The 20,017-nt window shown below is 42.1% G+C and overlaps 1 protein-coding gene across 2 annotated transcripts in view; it reads right to left on the bottom strand.

Annotated features, from left to right (window-relative positions):
- Positions 1-635: 635 nt before the first annotated feature.
- The window catches only part of MEX3C (mex-3 RNA binding family member C), a 32,332-nt gene continuing 12,950 nt past the window's right edge, over positions 636-20,017 (bottom strand). The window contains exons 2-4 of one of the 2 annotated variants that reach the window (XR_011482673.1): positions 13,583-14,787; positions 8,278-8,501; positions 636-889 (exon numbers count right to left, since the gene is read on the bottom strand). Coding sequence is in view for 1 of the 2 variants with exons in the window: in XM_020911691.2 (XP_020767350.2) it covers positions 13,562-14,787 (1,226 nt within the window). In the remaining variant the exon portion in view is untranslated. Of the gene's footprint in view, positions 890-8,277; positions 8,502-11,753; positions 14,788-20,017 lie in introns of those variants that run through there. The other variant, XM_020911691.2, reaches the window with a different exon arrangement.

Raw genomic sequence — 20,017 nt, 5'->3', positions numbered from 1 at the left:
TTGGGGAGTCTCAGAATGGATACATTTTTCCTCTCCTCATGGCATCCCCCTTTTGTGAAATGGCGTGTGAGTCCCGCTCTGCACTTAGGCAGGGCTTGGGCTGGCCGAGCTCCCTGCACGCCGACAGTTCCACGTGCCCAGCCCCCTGCACCACTTCATTTTGGGGGCAGAGGACCCCGCCCGGCCTGCCCCCCAGTTCTAAACAGTGCCATCCTCAGGCCTGTCCTGCCCCATCTAGGCAGGATAGTGGGTCCCCTCTGGGCCCTAGTAGGCCTCCAGGATGTCAAAAGCACAGGGTCTCTCGTGGGGATGGTGGGAGGGCCGTGATGTAGGATGGAGTCTGCCCTGAGCCTCAATTTCCTTCTCCAGGGGATCTTCCCCACTCAGGGATCGAACCTGGGTCTCCTCTATTGGTTGAACCCGCCCAGGGGACCAGCCCAAGCCTGCAGGTGACAGGACGGCGTGTGTGACCCGCCCCGTCCCCGCAGGGCTCAGTGATGTGGAGTGACGGATGTCCGGATGTCCAGGAGAGTCTATTTCTATGAACACGGCAGGACAGACAGGTATTTTTTTTTAATGAAGAAAACATTTCCCACCCAGGGGCTCTGTTTTACCATAATTAATATAAGCTGTGAATCCAGAGAGCATTTGGATGCTGCAAACGTCCCAAGCAGAGGAAGGCTCTGGGATGGCACGTGAGGTTGTTTGTTCCAACCAAATGTGCCTCCTGGTCTCGGCTTCCCCAAGCTTTGCTTCTGGCCTTGGAGCCTCCAGCTCTCCAGTTCTGGAACTTCACTGAGTCTCATTTCCTTCCCCTCTGCAGAACCAGGTCTCCATCCTGCCTCTGGGACCGGCAGAAAGGTCAGAGATAATATATAAGGAACTCGTTCTGGAATGAATGGAAAGAAAGTGAGGCGTTGAGTGAGGTGCCAGAAGGCCCAGGTGTGCAGACTGTGGAGCAGGAAGCCTCTCTCTCTGGTTCCTCAGTGTCCCCGGCTGTACGGTCAGGGTTTTCCCCATCGTTGTCATCTTTCCTGGTCAAAATATGTTGTTTGTCACCCAAGCAGAACTTCTTGTTCCTGTTTTACCTGTGCAGCCTCAGACGCTCTCAAGAAACCTGACCCTGGGGAAGTCCAGGCACTGGTTCAAATGAGGAAAGGGGTTCCCAGAGGCCCAAGAGAGATGGCCAGCAATCATTTATTTCCCTCATGATGCAGCTTTGCACACGGTAAGAGTGTGAAGGGATTGTAAAGACCCAGATCCCACCCGCCTCAAATGAAGGTATGTGATACACGATAAACAGCTTCCAGGCTCATCGATTTTACTCTTGGAAGTGTATGCGAGAAGTTTAGTAATTTAAGATATTTTAATATCAAATATCTGCAGAAGGGAACGGCAACCCACTCCCATACTCTTGCCTGGAAAATCCTATGGTCAGAGGAGTCTGGTGGGGCTATAGTCTATGGGGTCGCAAAGAGTGGGACACGACTGAGCAACTGAGCCTCAGTTATCAAATAAAGATGTTTGTAAAATGCAGATTGCTCACGGATCAAGAGTAAACACAAAGCTTCAGGGAGGTTTCGGACTTGCGGTTTAACAAGGCTGGTGCGGGAGAGAATATGTAACATCCCCACCCCCAGGGATCACCTCCATTCCATGGCCTCCACGCAGCCTCACCTGGCCCACCCCATACCCACTGAATCAGGACCATAAGGGGGAGGTGTGTCTCAAAGTGCTCCCAGGCGGCTCTAAAGTTCAGATAGAATTAGCAATGCCGGCTCGAGGGTGTTTGTTCTTAGGTGGAAAGGTCTGGAAGGTACTCCCCAGGGGTGGTTTCTGGTCTCTTTGCAGATGAGCTAGTGGTTTCTTCAGGATCTCAGTGATACACTGACAAGTCTGTTGAGGAGCTTTGCTGGATCAGACCGGTGTGAACATCACACCCTGGAGGGTGAGGATGTCCTGGGGGGTCAGCTCCGGATGGCCTGGAAGCTGCACAGTACGCCCGAGACGCTGGGGACAGACCTGCCGAAGAGCACCCAGGCCTCACGCTTGGGTGTCTTTTCCCATCTTTTGATAATGGGGAGCGAGTGATCTAAGGATAACTCTCAAAACCCTGGTGAAGGTAAGACAGCATCCCCCAAACTACCCGCCCCCCTCACCTTCCCCACCGAGGCCTGGAGGTGATGCTTCCTTCACGGGACCAGGGACGGATGGGAAAACCACAGAAAAATGAGATTCCCCAGAGAGGTGCGGGTCTTAAGTTTTCAAAAAAAATTCTTGGCACCCAGAACATGGATTCTAAGGCAGGCAGCTTAGCTCTTCATTGTTTGTTCCACAAAGAACACAGTGTCTTTCATCAGATAGATTTCTGAGGCAGCTTTCTGACGAAGCTGCCAGGTTGATGGACAGCATGTCCTCGGTGGTGAGGGCGGTCCAGGGCCGATCTGGTTAGCTCTCAAGCCAGCCCTTGGGGAACAGTCGCCTGGGACCTGGCTGCAGAGAGGCCTCCAGAGGACCGGGAAAGGCTGAGACAGCCCTGTAAGAAGGGGGCCTGGGGCTCAGGAAGGCTGACCGACTGAGGCGTCTCAATTAGAATGTCAGCTGCCAGAGGGCAAGGGCGCAGAACAGAGAGGGGTGAAGACCGGGGGCGTCAGAGTCCCACCAGCCTGGGCTGAATGCCGGTTCTGGCCCCGGCCGTGTGACCTTGGCAAGTATACCCGTCTGAGGTGGTCTTCTCTGTAAGGGTGGGGGGGCCTCTTCCTCCACAGAGTCTAAGGATTAAATGCGACTTATATAAAATGGGGCTTCCCTGGTAGCTCCAACAGTGAAGACTCTGCCTGCAGTGCGGGAGATCTGGGTTCAATCCCCGGGTTGGGAAGATCCCCTGGAGGCAGGAATGGCAACCCACTCCAGTATTCTGGCCTGGGACATTTGGTAGCATGCTTACCCTAAGGAACTCAATGGGTATTTTAGCCATTTAAAAATGTTTTTTTGTCCCTTGCCCATAGAATGTCTAGTAAGTCAACATGCTCAAGTTGACTGGCTAAATGAGGGCTTGGTTGAATGTTTATTTAATAAACTCAAATATTTTTCTAAAGTAGTGGTTCTCGCTTTGCTATACGCCTGAAACCAACTCAGTGTTGTAAATCAACTATACTCCAATAGAATGAAATTATTAAAAAAAAAACAACAGTGGTTCTCAATCAGGGGTGTTTTGCACCCCAGAGTACCACTGGTGATGTGTGATTGCATTTTGGACCATCACAACTGTGTGTGTGTGTGTGTGTGTGTGTGTGTATACAACTGACATCTGACTGGCGGAGGGCAGGGACGCTACTCAACAATGCGCAGGCCGGCACCCACCACCCCCACACCCGGGTCCCAGTTACCCAGCCCCAAATATCCACAGTGCTGAGGTTGAAAGCCCCTGATGTAAAGGGTGAAGCTGAGGCTAGCCCACTCAGACGAGGGGAGTGGGGGAAGCAATGGGACCCCCAAGTCTCGGATCTGGCTGCAAATGAAATCTCTTGACCACATCCCTGAAAATAGAACCCTCTTCTCAATTAGGACACATTTTAGTGGTTAGCACTCACAAGGTAAAATCAGGGAAACTGGATCCAGAATTAAAACTCAGTGGACTGATTCAAAGAGCTTTTTGGGAAGCTGCAAATTAGAAGCAGTAAAAAATTAGAGGGTCAGAAAGGGAAAAGCAACTGGGGGTTGAAATGTGGTCCAGGGGGGAAAAAAAGGCATCACACAGCAGTAAAATAGATGAGACCTCTCTCCCATTTTTAAAACTTTTCTTTCTAGGGCAAAACAAATTACATACTAAGAGACTGTAAGTAAAGGAAAGTTTCCATGATTCTAGAAAGACTAATGCCTCAGTAGGTCAACAGCTATCTGATTGGGCCAATATCTGCTCATGGCTATGGTCTTAATGAAGAAATTAGAAACCTAAAGTGAAAATCCTGGTTTGACTACAGTTGCAGCCAATTTTGACATTTTATTTGCTTGTCAGAGCACTTCAGTGCCCAGCCTGAGTCCACAAATCAGTTTTGAAAGAAGACATGGTGGGCTTCCGTGGTGGCTCAGTGGTGAAGAATCCCCAGTGTGGGAGACATGGGTTCGATCCCTGGTCTGGGAAGATCCCCCATGCTGTGGAGCAACTAAGCCTGTGTCCTAGAGTCCAGGAACTACTGAACCCACGTGCCGCGATGACTGAAGCCCATGCAACCTAGAGCCCGTGTTTCCCAAAAAGCAAAGCCACTGCAATGAGCAGCCCTTGCACCATAACTAGTAGACCCCGCTTGCTGGTGAGAGAAAAGTCCAGGTAGCAACGAAGACCCAGCACAGCCAAAAAATCCATAAATAAAATAAAAAAAAAAAATGTGGAGCCTTAATCCAGTCCAAGTCCTTCATGCTCATGATTGTTTGAGAATATCTACAAATGAACCCAATTATGTTAAGAAGTGCTGCTGAAGTTTTTTGATCGGCATGCCCAGGAATTAGAGGACCACTGTGTTCCGTGAAAAATGCTCATGCTGCAGTTATAAGCAACTCAAGAGACATTTCCCACGAAATCTTCCTGAAAATGCTTTTAGATTTGGGTTTTTTTTATCTTTATCTTAAGTCAGTTACTTAGATTCTTAAGCTTCAGCTTTTTTTTTCCTCTGCAAAATGGAGATAATAGTTCCTACCCCTAGGGCTGTGGTCAAGATTAACTAAGATTACGCACCAGAGTTGGCTCTGTACTAACTGGGTCACTCAATTAAAGGTCGAACTTTCAAATGGGAAGGTTCTTTACTTTTACTTCATGTTGCTCTCAGCAGCACCTCAGCATTTTCTTTCAGGGTCATGCTGGGTGTTACAAAGAGCCAAAAGAACAAGAAGGATGCTGCCAAGGAGGAAAATGATTTCACAGTGTCTCCGGGTCTTAGTTTCTTACTTGAATTTCATGTAGGTAAATCATTTCCATTTTACGGAAATAAGGAAAATGAGATTCAAAGTACATAATCTGTCAAGCATAGCAGTAGATGCCCTTTATCGAAGCCAGATAATAAGAGACCTGGAATTGAAATAAAGCCCAAAGCTGGAAAATAGGCTGTGTAGGCCCAGTCCAGGAGCAATTCCCCATCGACCAGGAAAACATGGGAAATGACTGAAAATCAGCCATGATCAGTCAAAAATCACCTGTCAAAGGGGGGCACACCCAATTCCCTTCAGTCCTCTAACTTGAATTTGAAGGGCTCTGAGAGAGACTCGCAGTTCAGTCGATTCCATGTTTTACCCGGAGGGGCTTACGTGGGTGTGTGTGAGCTCAGGCATGTCCCACTCTTGGGACTCCATGGTCTATAGCCCACCAGGCTCCTCTGTTCATGGGATTTTTTCCAGGCAAGAATACTGGAGCAGGTTGCCATTTCCTCCTCCACGGGATCTTCCCGACCCTGGGATGGAAACCGAATTTCTGGGTCTGCTGCACTGGCAGGCGGACTCTTTACTACTGAGCCAGCTGGGCAGGGTTTACCTACAGGTGCCCAGATGGCAGGTGCAGTGGAAAGGGTCGCAGAAGGATGCTGCTTCCTGGGGGAAGGTTAAAAAGGAAGGCGCGAGGGCTGAAGTGAGGCGACTGAAAATGTTGAGAAAAATGGAATAGAACCTTTAGAGACTTGTCTGCTAGCAGAGAGAGTAAAAGTAAAGGAAACATTTCTGTCATCCTTGACCACAAATAGAATCTTTGATTGAGGGCATAGTTTCCCAAAAGCACTAGGCATTACTTGCTTGGGAAGAGAAAACATAAAATATGATTCTGGACTCAAGAGTGCTCACCACAGTCACATGAAAACAAGATCTCACTGGTTTTCATGCGGCTCAAGAAAAGCCACAGGAACAGGCCAGGAAAATTAGACACGATTGGAGTTTGCCCTTTGCACTTCCAGTGAGATGGTGGCTCTCTGAGAACGTTCATCTGTGTACTGAAAAGACAAACTTAGGAACGTATGTCCGGCTTCAAGATAACTGGAACTACCAGAATTAAAAAGAATCATCCTCAGCCATGGCATCGGGTGACAATGTGCAGTTTTCAAGTCCATATTCAGCAATGTATAGAATAACAAAGGAAAGTTGCTTTTTAATCCATATACAACCCAAAACTCATTCACAGTCCATTCTTGGTTTTTGTCAATATGGGAGAAAAGAGAGTCCTCAACTGAAGTGTTAAATGCACTAAGTCGCTTCAGTCATGTCCGACTCTTGGCGACCACCTCATGACTGTAGCCCACCAGCTTCCTCTGTCCGTGGGATTTTTCAGGCAAGAATACTGGAGTGGGGGGTGGTGGTTTGCCATTTCCTCCTTCAGGGCATCATCCCAACCCAGGGATTGAACCTGTGTCTCCTTCATTGGTTCTTTACCATTAGCAAGAAAGTAGTTTTAAGAGCCACTTTAAGAGAAAACCCACACAATTACTTTCACACACAAAATTTTAAAAATTTACAGTAAGGTCTTGTAGTAGACTCCACCAATGTGGAAGAAATGAAACAGTCCATCTCTCCAGTTTTTCTCTGTGATCTTGCTTTCAGAAAATCTTACTTTACGAAGAATTCCAGTAACAATTTCTTAAAAGTAGTAGGTTTGGCTCTTTTTTTAGTAAGAGGCTTTACCTACAGGTGCCCAATTACCCATATTAAAAAAATTGTCAATTGTAAAGTAATTAGCCTCCAACTAATAAAAATAAATGGAAAAAAAATTATCAGAACTTCTAGAAATTAAAAAAAACAAATTGTCACCCAATAGTGAACATCAGAGGCTTTATATCTAGATAATTTACAGATATTTAACATTAGTGAAGTCCATAAGCTATCAAGTATTCCCTCAACCTTTGTGGAAATCTTAGCTCTCAGTTTTAGATTTATCTTTAAAGTACAATGCCTAATTTCCATACGTTAGCATTTTCCATCTATGACCCAAGTGGACTTGAAACCTCTACCCCACTCAGCTCTCTTGTTAAAATGCCTTTGGTAATTCCCTTGAAATTACAGTAACAGATCCTATAAAAAATTCCACCATAATGTCATGGAATTGATATGAACCTCGGTGTTTTAAAATAGAGAAATACCTGTAATTTATTTTCATTTTAAATAATCATTATATTCATATAGTTCCAGGATCACATTTAAAAAAAGAAACCTCAAATTTTCATTTTGAATAGAGGCTATTGTTGACTTCTCCAAGAACATTCCGTGGTTGCTTCAGCAGCACATATACCAAGAAGAATATTCCACTTTAACAGAACTCATCTGTCTCAGCTTAGGTCATCTCTGTATTTTGAGGTTTTGTGCATCCTTTAAGATGGTGATTTTTCCCATCTTGGTGTTCAAAATTAATATATGCAGTAAATTATGCATGACACTGCTAGATGCTTTAGGTAAATATTGAAATGTTGCTGGTAGGCAATGAAAAAAGATTTATATAGTCTTGGCCTTTGTTGTTTTTTTTAATTTATTGAAATATTGAAGTATGCTGATTTACAGTATTGTTACTGTCTCTTAAACAAGCAAGGTTATTAAGCCAGTTCTTTTTAGCTTTTCACTGCTGTTTTCAGCTGAGTGTCATAGCTCTTAAGATTTTCATACTTAATAAGGTATTTTTGTATACACTCTTGCAAAATTGAAGATTTGTAATCACAAAGGCAGCAAGGGCTCCCTTAGCTGTCAGGTGACAAACATCTCCATTTCCCATGAGCCCTCTAAAAACACCTCGAGGGCCTAAAAACATAGTTCCTCTCCAACCGTTTTTCTCTTTTGCCTTCCAATCCTGATCTCTGATCACTGAGCTCTGTTTACTGTTAAAGATACCTAGCCAAGAGATACGGAAGGACTCTTGCACTGGGGTGCAAATGCTTCTTATAAACTAGATAAAACATTAATATGGAAACAGCATAGAAAATCCCCAAATGGCAAGAAAATGTAACGTTCATACCTTTCAATTATTTCATGTGGTCAGCTGAAGACACTGGGAATAATTACTCTGTGACACTTAAGTAGGAAGGCCGGCAAGTTTAAACAGAACAATTCTTAAGTTTATTAAATGGAATCTCATTAGGTTTCTCAATGTCCTTTCCTATTTCATCAATGCTGCACTGCCTATAGTTACTTACCTGCTAATAGAAAATGGTTAAGGTATGGAATAGCCATAAAACAGTATTACTGCAACCCAACCACTAAATTATGCTACGAAAGTATACTGACAACGGGAAAGAGGCTCACAAGATACAGGCATACCTTGTTTTATTGCATCTCGCTTTTCTGCACTTTTAAGAAATAAATTCGGGGTTGGTAGCAATCCTGCATTAAGTCTGTCAGCACCATTTTCCCAACAGCAGTTGCTCACTTTGCATGTCGCATTTTGGTGGTTCTTGCAGCACTTCTGTTTCATTATTTTATCCGTTACGATGACCTGTAATCCTTGATGTCACTGCTCTGTTTTGGGGCGCCATGGCCAGTGCCTATAAAAGATGGCAAACCTAACTCATGAATTGCTCCACCAATAAGAATGCTTTCATCTCTCCCACTCTTTGGGCCTCCCTATTCCTGGAGACATAATTTTGAAATTGTGCCAATTAATAACACTACATAAAAAGCTAGAAATGATGTAGTATGGAAGGCATGTCAAGAGCAGAGAAAGGCTGAAAGCTGGCTCCCTTGTGCCAGTTAGTCAAGTTGTGATTCCGAGGGAAAAGTTCTTGAAGGAAAACCAACCAGTCACATTTCCTTAAGTCAAAGCCTAATCCAGAGCAAGGCCCTAACTTTCTTCAATTCTATGAGGGCTAAGAAAGTTACAGAAAAAAACTCTGAAGCTAGCAAAGGTAGGCTCGTGGGATTTAAGGGAAGAATCTGTCTCTATAACATCAAAGTGTAAGGTGAATCAGCAAGTGCTGATGTAGAAGCTAAACAGCAAATTTATCCAGAAAATCTAAGGTAACCAGCGTGGGTGGCTATACTAAACAGACTTTCAACGTAAACAGCCCTATATTGGAAGAAGATGCCATCTAGGACTTTCCTAGCTAAAGAGAAGTCAATGCCTGGTCTCAAAAAGTTTCAAAGGACAAGCTGACTCTCTCAGGTAATAATGTAGTTGGTGACTTTTAAATGGAAGCTAACACTAATTTACCATTCCAAAAATCGTAGGGTCCTTAAGAATCATCTACATTTGCTCTGCCTGTGCTTTATAGTGGTAGCACACCTATTTACAGCATGGTTTACTGAATATTTTAAGCCCATCACTGAGACTGACAGCTAGAGAAAAAAAAAAGATTCCTTTCAAAATATTACTGCTCATTGAAAATGCATCTGGTCAACCAAGAACTCTGATGGAAGCTGTACAATGAGGTGAACACAACATTCACTCTGCGGCCCACGCATCAAGGAGTTTCTACTTTCAAGTCTAATTTTTTGATAAACGTATTAGGACTATAGCTGCCATGGATAGTGTGTTCTCTGATGGATCTGGGCAAAGTTGACCGAAAACCTAGAGGGAGTTTTTGATGGCATCAACAACATTCGTGATTCATGGCAACAGGTCAACATACCAACATCAAGAAATTGGAAGCAGTTGAATCCAACCCTCACAGATGATTTTGAGGGATCAAGATTTTAGTGATGGAAATAACTGCAGATGTGGTAGAAACAGCAAGATGGGTGGGATTAGAAGTTAAGCCTCGAGATGTGACTCAGTTGCTGAAACCTCATGATAAAAACTTTAGTGGAGGAGTTGCTTATGGATGAGTAAATAAAAAGGTCTCTTCAGATGGAACCCACTCCAGGCAAAGATAACATTAAGGCTGGTGAAATGACGACAAAGGATTAAGAACAGGGCATAAATTTAGTTGACAGAGCAGCATGGGATTTGAGCAGCATGACTCCAAATTTGAAGGAAGTTCTACTCTGGGTAAAATGCTACTAAACAGGCTTACATGCTACAGAGAAATCTTTTGTGAAAGGAAGGGTTAACTGATGTGGCAAACTCTATTCTTTTCATAAAATTACACAAACTTCAGCAACCACCACCTTGGTCAGCAGCTATTAACATTGAAGCAAGACCCTCCAGCAAAGAGATTATGACCCACTGAGGCTCAGGTACTGGTTAGCATTCTTTATGAATGAAGTATTTTAAAATTAAGGTAGTACATTGTTTCTTTGATACAATGCTATTGCACGCTGAACAGACTACACTCCACTATAAATAACTTTTATATGTGGTGGCCTTGAACTCATGGTATATCAGAGCTATGCCTGTATTATAAATACTACTATCCTGCATTATTTGTAGAGTTTTGGAACGAGAAAGGGAGAAATTTGAGGGGAGGTTGGCAGCAGATTGAGAACATGTCTGTTTTTATGCTGACACATCCACTGGTAAGAATAATTTGAAGTATAATAACATTCATGTACCTATTTTTTAAACCTAACTCTTCCAGCCTTTCTCACTCTTACTAAAAACCTATTTTGCAAGGGGATACTTTTTGATAAATTCCTTTATAGAAAGAATCACATATTTTTATAACTAAGCTGCTATCTGATCCTCATGTTTGCAGTTCAGCATCTAGCCTCTAAACGAATAATGTCAAGTTCTCAACAGGTTTGTCTAATCCTTGATTATCCACACTGCAGATTATCCAGTACAGTGCAACATTCCCTGGGATCACTGGTCCATGGCGTTTGTGGAGCCCCTCTCCGGGCACTTCCTTAAACAAGAAAATGGATATAGGCATATGAGGAAAGGCAGGTTCAGACGGAGACCTTGGATAAATGTTTATCAGTTTTGCTAACATTAATTTCAGACCAAGTTTTGGCTTCCTCTGGCAAGGAAAGCCTTGGAGATTATTTTCAAGGTCCTCTGAAAGATCTTGACCTTATACCATGTGCAAGTTCAAGTTCATATTCACCTCTCAGTCTATGCTGGAATTGTAAAACTACAACATAGTTGAATAATTTGACTTTCATACTTCTGGAGGCTAATCCTAAAATGAGTGAAACAATTCCACAGGGCAATGATCCTGCCCATCACCAAATCTATACATTCCAGAGTTGTCTAGCACAGCCTGAGAATTTGTTCAAAATTTATGATGGAAAGATTTCCTATGGCTGTGTAACGCATCTAGGTATTAAGGACAGAATTTTGGTTTTAGTAAAACAATCTAGAAGTGTCTTTATTCTTGCTCTTTACCAAACAGCAACAATTTATTCTAGTCAGCAAAGCCATTTTCATTAATGAAGCAGTATTTTTTTTTTTTATCAACCACAAAGTCTTTCAGAAGGTACTTCAGAAAAACTTGCACCTTCATACTAGAAAAAATTTAGTTTTATGGTTTTGGTGATAAAAGGACAATCTGTAACAACGGATAAAAATGAAGTCTAAGTTGAGTTCAGGATGTTAGTTAACATTAATATGTATAAATCACTCATGATTTTATTCATATTAGATTAATGGTGACTATGTTGTCAACTATATAAACATGCAACTATATAATCTAAAACTAGCCAAATCTCTAGATTTACTATAATGTGACACTATTTAAAGAAAAAAGCTACATTCGGATAGGAGCGTAAGCAGCACATTCCACACCTAGAACAGGGATCACTGGCTAGGGAGAGGGGAAACTCTTGTTAAAGGACGTTTTCAATTCTGGCAAATAGCAGTCTTCCAGTGTAAACTACTGAATACATGAAAAACACCAAGGAGAATACATTCAAGTTAATGGAAACAAGTCTTTATTAAGTAACTTTTAATATCAGAAAAATAAAACTCTTATAATTCTCTTTACAGCAAATATATAATATCAGTGCTTTGGCCATCTTAAGTTAAAGGCCCTTTATCATAAAATATATGGTTTTAAACTTTACTCAAATTGAATTTATAATCCCTATGACGTCCCTACATATACATAACAAAAGAGTGTAGTAAAATTAGCAAATACTAAACTATATTGATAATTTATCATTCTTAGTTTGTGGTTTTTAGAAACAGTACACGCACCTAATATATGTCGATTCCTTGGCTTATTAGTTGCAGTGTACAATGCAACAAAATACAAAATACATGCTTGGTGAACATTCATTTGTATCTACAAGACGGCATCTAAAGATTAGGTTTCAATACTGACATTTAACTATTCTACAAGCAATTAGCATTACATCATAATATGCCATCAAGGCAATTTTTTATACTGAAAAAATCAAAATAAAAACCGTTATTTGTAAACTTTTATACGAAATGTAACTCTTCAAGTGGAAATAAAAAATAAAATTTGTCTATTTACTATTCAATACACATAGGATTTCAATTTTTGTTATACTGAGAAAAAAAGCTCTTTTGTGTTGGGAAAATAACGCTTCAAAAAATAATTAGTAGAAAAACCCACCAGTATAATGTTTTATCCGTTCAATGCCAGCAGATTTGGGAACATACTGAGGATGAAAAGTCACAGACATCCACAGGTGAAATGTAAAAAGTGTATCTTAAAGAAATCTTTCCTTGTGATTGGAAATAAGTTTTGAAATGAAGTAAACTGATTGGAGGTCGTCACAGCTGCTTCTGTAAATATGCTGAGGGCATTGTTACCCCTCTCTCCCTCCCCCCTCCCCTAGATTACTAAAAAATAAAAATACATTTATAATGTGCAAGACAAATATGGATTGAACATAAATGTTTCACATTTTGATCTATAGTCTAAAAATTAATCAATAGCTTGATCAGACTAATGAATGGAATGTTCGTATCCTCAATTATTAGCCAATACAGGTGCACCCCAAAGCCTTTCCTGGAATGGAAAAACCCAGGTGGCCATTTCCACATTCACTGAGGGAGGCAATGGGTAGGAATTCACGATCGACACATCTGCATTCCTGCTCCACTGATCAGACCAGCCGGGAGCACTCTGGGCGAGATGAAGGTCAATGTAGCAGTTTTTGTCCCAAATTATAACCAGTGATTGAGTAAACCGCCATCAGCCCTATTATTACCAATAAGTAACCACAATGCATTAAAAAGTTACTTGCAATCCTGCAGAATTAGGCATAAGTTGTTGTAAAATAAAAAACAAACGGACCTGTTTTGTCAAAACTGGCAGTGTAAAGAAGGCAGCCCTGGAAGTGTCTGAGTCATCTGTAATGCCGCATACCCTCCATAAACTCTTAATGTGGTTAGGCTTTGGGACCCATCATTTGGAAATCTTAGACGTATACATTTTTCTCATAGGTTCACACAACCTATGATAATCTTCACTCAGCCGAGTTGAACGTCAGCTTGAGCAATTCTTACACAAGCTATGTCTCTGGGTCTATAGGATAAGATTAATAATTCAAACCAAACTAAGACAAGAGACCACTTAGGTTTAGTGTTACCATAGCAGCCTTTTATAAGTTTACTAACAACTTTAGCCTAATCCCAATAAAGCCTGATAACAGTCATAAGAATTCATTAGGAAGTTTACTGGGGGTACCATTATACCCATGCCTTTACGAGTCCATATAGAGATATAGTATTTATGTATATATATATATATAGTTAAGAGTGAATTTGGATTGCCTGAGTAACAGCTGTCTGGCAAACTGGACATGATGGCGTTCTCTTTTCACAGATCTTGTTGGCACATTCCATGCAGAAGAGGTTGTGGCCACATGGAACTAGGGCAGCAATAACTTCATTCTCAAAGCAAATCACACAGTCGTGCTTTCGTCTTGATTCTGGAGGTGAGCTAGAGGTGGAACCACCATTGGAAGAGGAGTAACTATTGGTACCATTAGAAAAAGCAGGGATGTATATTGGAAGGCCAACATGGTTGCCTGTACTAGGTGGGTCGCTCCTAACCCTCCGAGCAAGTGGGTGTTCAATGCTCTCAGGAAACGTAGGAGACAGACGAGGAGTAGATGGCTGACTTCCTCTACGCTGAGTCTTCATGTTAACAGGAGGATCACTCCCAAAGCCAGAGAGTGGGTTAACTGGTTCAAACGGAGTCCAGATAGTTTGAGCGGATGTTGGTAGAGAGTCAAAGGCAGGAGAATCAACTGCAAGGTCTTCTGAGCCTACAGAAGGTAGTGTATCTCCAAACCAAAAGTTTCCTGTGCTAAATGGGCTTGTTGGACTAAAGTCAGCCAGCCTATTGCTTCCAAAGTAGGAATCTGTGGAACCGCTTCCCAGGGAGCTGGAACTATCATTTCGATAATTGGAGATCATTCTGGCGCGGCTAGGAGGAACGGGATTGGAGGAGAGCCAGGCAGAGCCCAGAGTGCCACCTTCAAAGCTGACGTCAGTACCATTGTAATGGAAGTCATTCTCTTCATTGAGCTCAATGTAGTTTCCCGTACGCATGGCAATATGCATTTCAATTTCTTCTCGTGCTCGGTCAACATTTTCGGGCATCCCTGTCACTTCAAAGACAGGCTCCTTATCTCTGCTCGGAGTTACTATGTACGTGTGGGTCTGCTGCTGGATTCTTTTGATGGTTGCTCCTTTGGGTCCAACTACCAGTCCTACCACGCGATAGGGCACCCTGACTTGAACAGTGGTCTGACCCGGCAGATTAGGACTGCATGACAACCCTCCCAGGGCAGGGCCATTTTTGTTTCGAGATGCACGAATCATGGAGAAGTGCTCTGCAGCTGACAGGATTTCTCGTTTGGCCATGGCAACATCTTCCTTCCGTCCAGTGACAACAAAAATGGGCTCTTCACCACGAACCGGTGTTTTGATATACGTGTTCGTCTTGGCTCTCAGCGCTTTAATTTTACAACCTGTTAGAAAGAAAATATTTCGTTAAGTATCAACATCTACTTAAACAATATTGATAAAGACAAATTACAGAAAGTTCCTTTCAAGACAGCAGTCTGTTTTGGGGCAGTTTTTTTTTCCCTCTGTTACATTTGAGAGTATTTCTTTATCACAAAAACTTATCACTAAATGCTGGTCAAGTTTTCCTAGTACCACCATGACTCCTGGATCCTGAGGGGTACTTTCCTGGTGATCTCATTCTCAGCAAAGAGGTGATGCCTCCACTGAAGGCCTTCAATGCAGAGGACAGGCTTATAGTTTTCTTTCTCTTGTTATTAGTCATTGCAAATGATGCATGAAATAGGCCAGCTACACTATGAGTGGATCTGACTTTCAGAACACTAATAGTTTACTACCTTGCAGGGTGTCGGTGGCAAAGAAAAAATATTAACGTACAATGTGACATGATACCTATCATCTTATTTAATCTATATAACAACCCTAAAGACAAGACTATTACATTCCTTTTATTGCTAAGGAAAATTAAGCACAGAAATATTTTTTTTTCCATTTATTTTTATTAGTTGGAGGCTAATTACTTTACAACATTGCAGTGGTTTTTGTCATACATTGAAATGAATTAGCCATGGATTTACATGTATTCCCCATCCCGGTCCCCCCTCCCCCCTCCTTCCCCACCCCATCCCTCTGGGTCTTCCCAGTGCACCAGGCCCGAGCACTTGTCTCATGCATCCAACCTGGGCTGGTGATCTGTTTCACCCTTGATAATATACATGTTTCGATGCTGTTCTCTTGAAACCTCCCACCCTCGCCTTCTCCCACAGAGTCCACAAGTCCGTTCTATACATCTGAGTCTCTTTTTCTTTTTTTGCATATAGGGTTATCGTTACCATCTTTCTAAATTCCATATATATGTGTTAGTATACTGTAATGGTCTTTACCTTTCTGGCTTACTTCGCTCTGTATAATGGGCTCCAGTTTCACCCATCTCATTAGAACTGATTCAAATGAATTCTTTTTAATGGCTGAGTAATATTCCATGGTGTATATGTACCACAGCTTCCTCATCCATTCGTCTGCTGATGGGCGTCTAGGTTGCTTCCATGTCCTGGCTATTATAAACAGTGCTGCGATGAACATTGGGGTGCACGTGTCTCTTTCGGATCTGGTTTCCTCAGTGTGTATGCCTAGAAGTGGTATTGCTGGGTCATATGGCAGATCTATTTCCAGCTTTTTAAGGAATCTCCACACTGTTTTCCATAGTGGCTGTACTAATTTGCATTCCCACCAACAGTAAGCACAGAAATATTGTGTAACGTGTCTAAGTTCACACAGCAAGTAAGAAGCAGAGCCAGAATCAAACCTAGTCTGACTTCATAGTCTATAGTCTTTTTCTGTTGGTCCTAGAACCTCAAATTCCACAGAACTATACTGCATGATAAAAGTTCTTCAACTAACTTCCACTTAACTGTCTTGTCATTCTACCTCAACATTATTCTTCCTTCTGTAAAACTCAATTGATGACAATAGCAAAGTGCTCAAAGTTAGCACATCATCTCATTTCTGTTCCATCAGTTGGATTTCAGGCTTAACTAAGAATCAGTTGTCTTTATCCCCATCTGTTTATGCTAACTGAACTCATGCATTAACTAAATAATTACATTTAAAGCAGTGACATATAAACTCAAGACATGGAACTTGTATCAAAATTGATTGTTTTTAAAAATTTCAATAATGATGAGTACCTTAAAGAAAAAAAAAAGATGCTGTTGAAGTATGGGTGAGACAACTGTAAACTTCTGGGGTAAAAAAAACTGGTGCAGAGTAATTTTGTATTCATTGTGAAGTTCTTGCTAAATTCCAAAGAAACATACTGGAAACTGTATGGAGAATGGTCATTGGATGTGGTTTTATTGAAGGACTATGCTGGTTGGCAGCCCCATTCTCAAATAAAAGTCTTTGGTTCTAAATCCTAAGTATATTTAAGCTGACTAAATAAAATATCTAAGATACATATGTATAGCTACCCAAAGATTACTTTTTGGAGTAATCAGCCATTACCAGTGCCAACTGTGTAACACTGGAGGGTTTCGAACAGTAACTTAAGATGCCAGATATACACTAAAGGCTTAAGACTCTGGGGTTATGCTTTTCAAAGATCTTAAAGTGAAGCCTGCCAGAACAGATTTCTTCTTGTGACTGTATCATGCTATTCCTAGTTTCTCAAAATAAAGCAGTTAGATGCTACTGAAAAACACACACAACCTGAGCAGATCATTTTCTCAAAACTTTTTTTTCCCTGCCCTCAACAAAGTCACAATGTACAAAAACTAATTCTTTCTGGACATCATTCCCAACCTGTGTGACTGCACTAGTACCCTCCACCCCACAAAAAATAGGTCTCCTTTCCTCCATTCTTGCCTCATTCCAATCAGTTCTCTACCTTCACTTTAGGTAGATGATGCTTTCTAAAAAAGCACTGACCAAAGGCTCACTCCTTTGCGTAAGGCTTTAATGACTCCCTTTTACTGTCAGGATAAAGTCCAGACAGTGTGGCACACGGAAGGTAACCCTGTGCCTGACCACCACCCCTCTCTCGCCTCATCTCTGCGCCCCTCCTTCCCCCTTGCTCACTCCTTAAACTCTGCAGCGTGCTTCTACCATATGCCTACCCATGCTCCTTGCTTCCACGATCAGAATGTTCCTTTATCCATGCCCCTTTGCTACCAGCTCTGCTGGATTCCTGATGGCCCTTCAGATTTTAGTTTATTAGGGGCCTCATTCTCTGTGAAGTTTCTGCTGCTTTCCCTGAGTCAGGTTTACTTTAACCTGAAGGTTGTATCTGAGAAGACCAGGGGGGTGGGGGTGGGTCAGGTGGCACAGCTAAAAGCAAAACTGCAAAGAATGCACGTAGTGGAGCTAAGCAGGGCAGGTGACAGAGTGGGTTGGGGGCTATCAAGAAATTACTACAATTAGTCTAGTTATGCTACTGTAAAACACAAAGGTTATTACAGAGCACTGCTCTAAGTTTATATCTATAATGAACTACAAGATTACATTGACAGTGTGACTTCTGAGTATAGGAAAATCTATAACTGCCTCTGCTCCACCACAGAAAGTGACTTGGAAGACCATAAAACTTCCACATCCACTTATCATTCACGCAGGCTGAATCTAGGAAGCTCCCTCACTCAGCAGAAGAGGTGTTGCTTGAGGCCGAGAATGACAATCATTTCCATTGGCCAGTGTGTGACTGATGGAGAGACTCCTAGGAAAGTCTGAAGGGGTGGTGAGAACACCTAATTCTTCCTATTGCAGCCTCAGAGGAGTTACTATCATTATTTGGATACATGAGCTGCTTCTTGGCACTACAACCTAACAAGAAGTCAGTCTGCTAGAATCACATGTTTCTAACAAAGAGGGCCCCGATCATCCTAGAGAAAAACACTTCGCAAACTCTATTAAGGACGAAGGGAGAGTTAGGGTGAGGGTCTAGCCTTCTCAACCCTTACTACAGTGAACATTAGAAACCTAAATGAAGAAACTTCTTGAATGCTTCTGAGATAATAAGCAACTGTCAGATGAACCTTAGTAGAATACTTTGCTTGATACCCAGTAGGTATAATTTGGAGGAGGGCATGGCAACCCACTCCAGTATTCTTGCCTGGAGAATCCCCATGGACAGAGGAGCCTGGTGGGCTACAGTTCATGGGGCTGTAGAGAGTTGGACACAACTGAGCGACAAACAGGCCCATGCCTAAGTCAGATACTCCTGAGCCTATGGTTGTTACTAATGAGTATGTGTCTGACAGTCTCACTAGGAAGACAGAGAAGGCAGAATGTGGACCACCTCTGAGATAGGGGTGTAAGAGAGCCTACCCTGCCCAAAAGGCCTACTTACCAAAAACAAGGTAAAAAAAAAAATTATTTACAATTCACATCACAAATGGCTAATTTCTCTTACACAGGTACCCATATACTTACCCTTGTATCTCAAAACACCAAAAACCACAGAAAAAATAGGTAAAAGAGCTCATAGAAAAGGAAACATATAAAAGGCTCTGAATACGAAAATTCCCATTTTCATGTGAATTGAGGTATCATTTCCCACCTATAACACTGTCAAATATCAAAAACAAACAGTGCTAGTAAGAATGGGGGAAAAGCCCCATATTTAGCTGCAGAGTACCAATTGCTTGAGGGCAGTTTGCACTATCCATCAAAATTACAACTTCCTGTATCCTTCTGCCCCTGCAATCCCACTCACAGAATCAAGTCTGCAGGCTACTTGCCCAGGCACGAGGAACCTCTGCATTCCTGTTGGTACCAGTGGGAAGCTGGTTCAGCTATGTAAGGGAGGACTCCGCAGGCACAAAACTGGGAGACTAAGGGAGACAGGGCAGGAGGCTGACTTAACTTCCCTGGGATACTTTGAAATTCTTACAAATTTTGGAACCATACGAATGTGTGATTTTTTTTAAAAGAAATGTTATTAGAAAATTTTAAAAATTAGAGATGAAGAAGTGACAGATTTTACTAGACTAAATAAACACATCAATCAGACTTTTGACTAGTTCTGAGATTTAGATAAAAAAAAATTATGAACAGCAGGGTAAATGATTTCATAACCTCAAAGTTGAATAAGGCATTTTAAGTCTAAGAGGTAGGGACTAACAATTGTTTTCTCATAGCTACAAATAAATATATGGCAAGCTGTATACAAGACTGTGTAGAGATTAAGAACCAGGACAGCACTAATGATTTTCATGGTTACCATTTTATTTTGATTTGGAAGTAAATTCCCCGAATAAAAAGTCTCTAACTTACCTCCCTCCTGTAGGAACCCATTTCCCCTTTCTGTATCACTGTGGCTAGGGCTGTGATTCACCTTAAAACTCTTTAGTTGCACCCAGAATTCTGGTCTTCTCACTTCCTGGTATAGCAAAAGGTTGGGTCTGGCTTCTCCAGGGTAAAGAGTCTCTCCCACCAGCTGCCTGAGCAGTTAAAAGGGAGAGGGCCTCTGTTGCTGGGAGAGGAGTTTAAAGAAAAGGAATTGAAATGGTCTTGAGTGTTTCTCAAACCATGGTCTGCAGTATCAATATAATAGGTTCCAAATGTTTTGATGAAATATGTGTACACTGACTGCAAAATAAAATGTTCTTTTGATGGGGAGTGGGGGGTGGGCAGCGCTGTCACAGAGAAGCTTAAAAGCACTAGACTCGACCTTTAAGG

The sequence above is a fragment of the Odocoileus virginianus genome, chromosome 22 (assembly GCF_023699985.2).
Source record: "Odocoileus virginianus isolate 20LAN1187 ecotype Illinois chromosome 22, Ovbor_1.2, whole genome shotgun sequence".
NCBI classification, from domain to species: Eukaryota; Metazoa; Chordata; class Mammalia; order Artiodactyla; family Cervidae; genus Odocoileus; species Odocoileus virginianus.
Note: the sequence above shows the minus strand (reverse complement) of the source record. Positions and strands in the feature narration are given on the sequence as shown.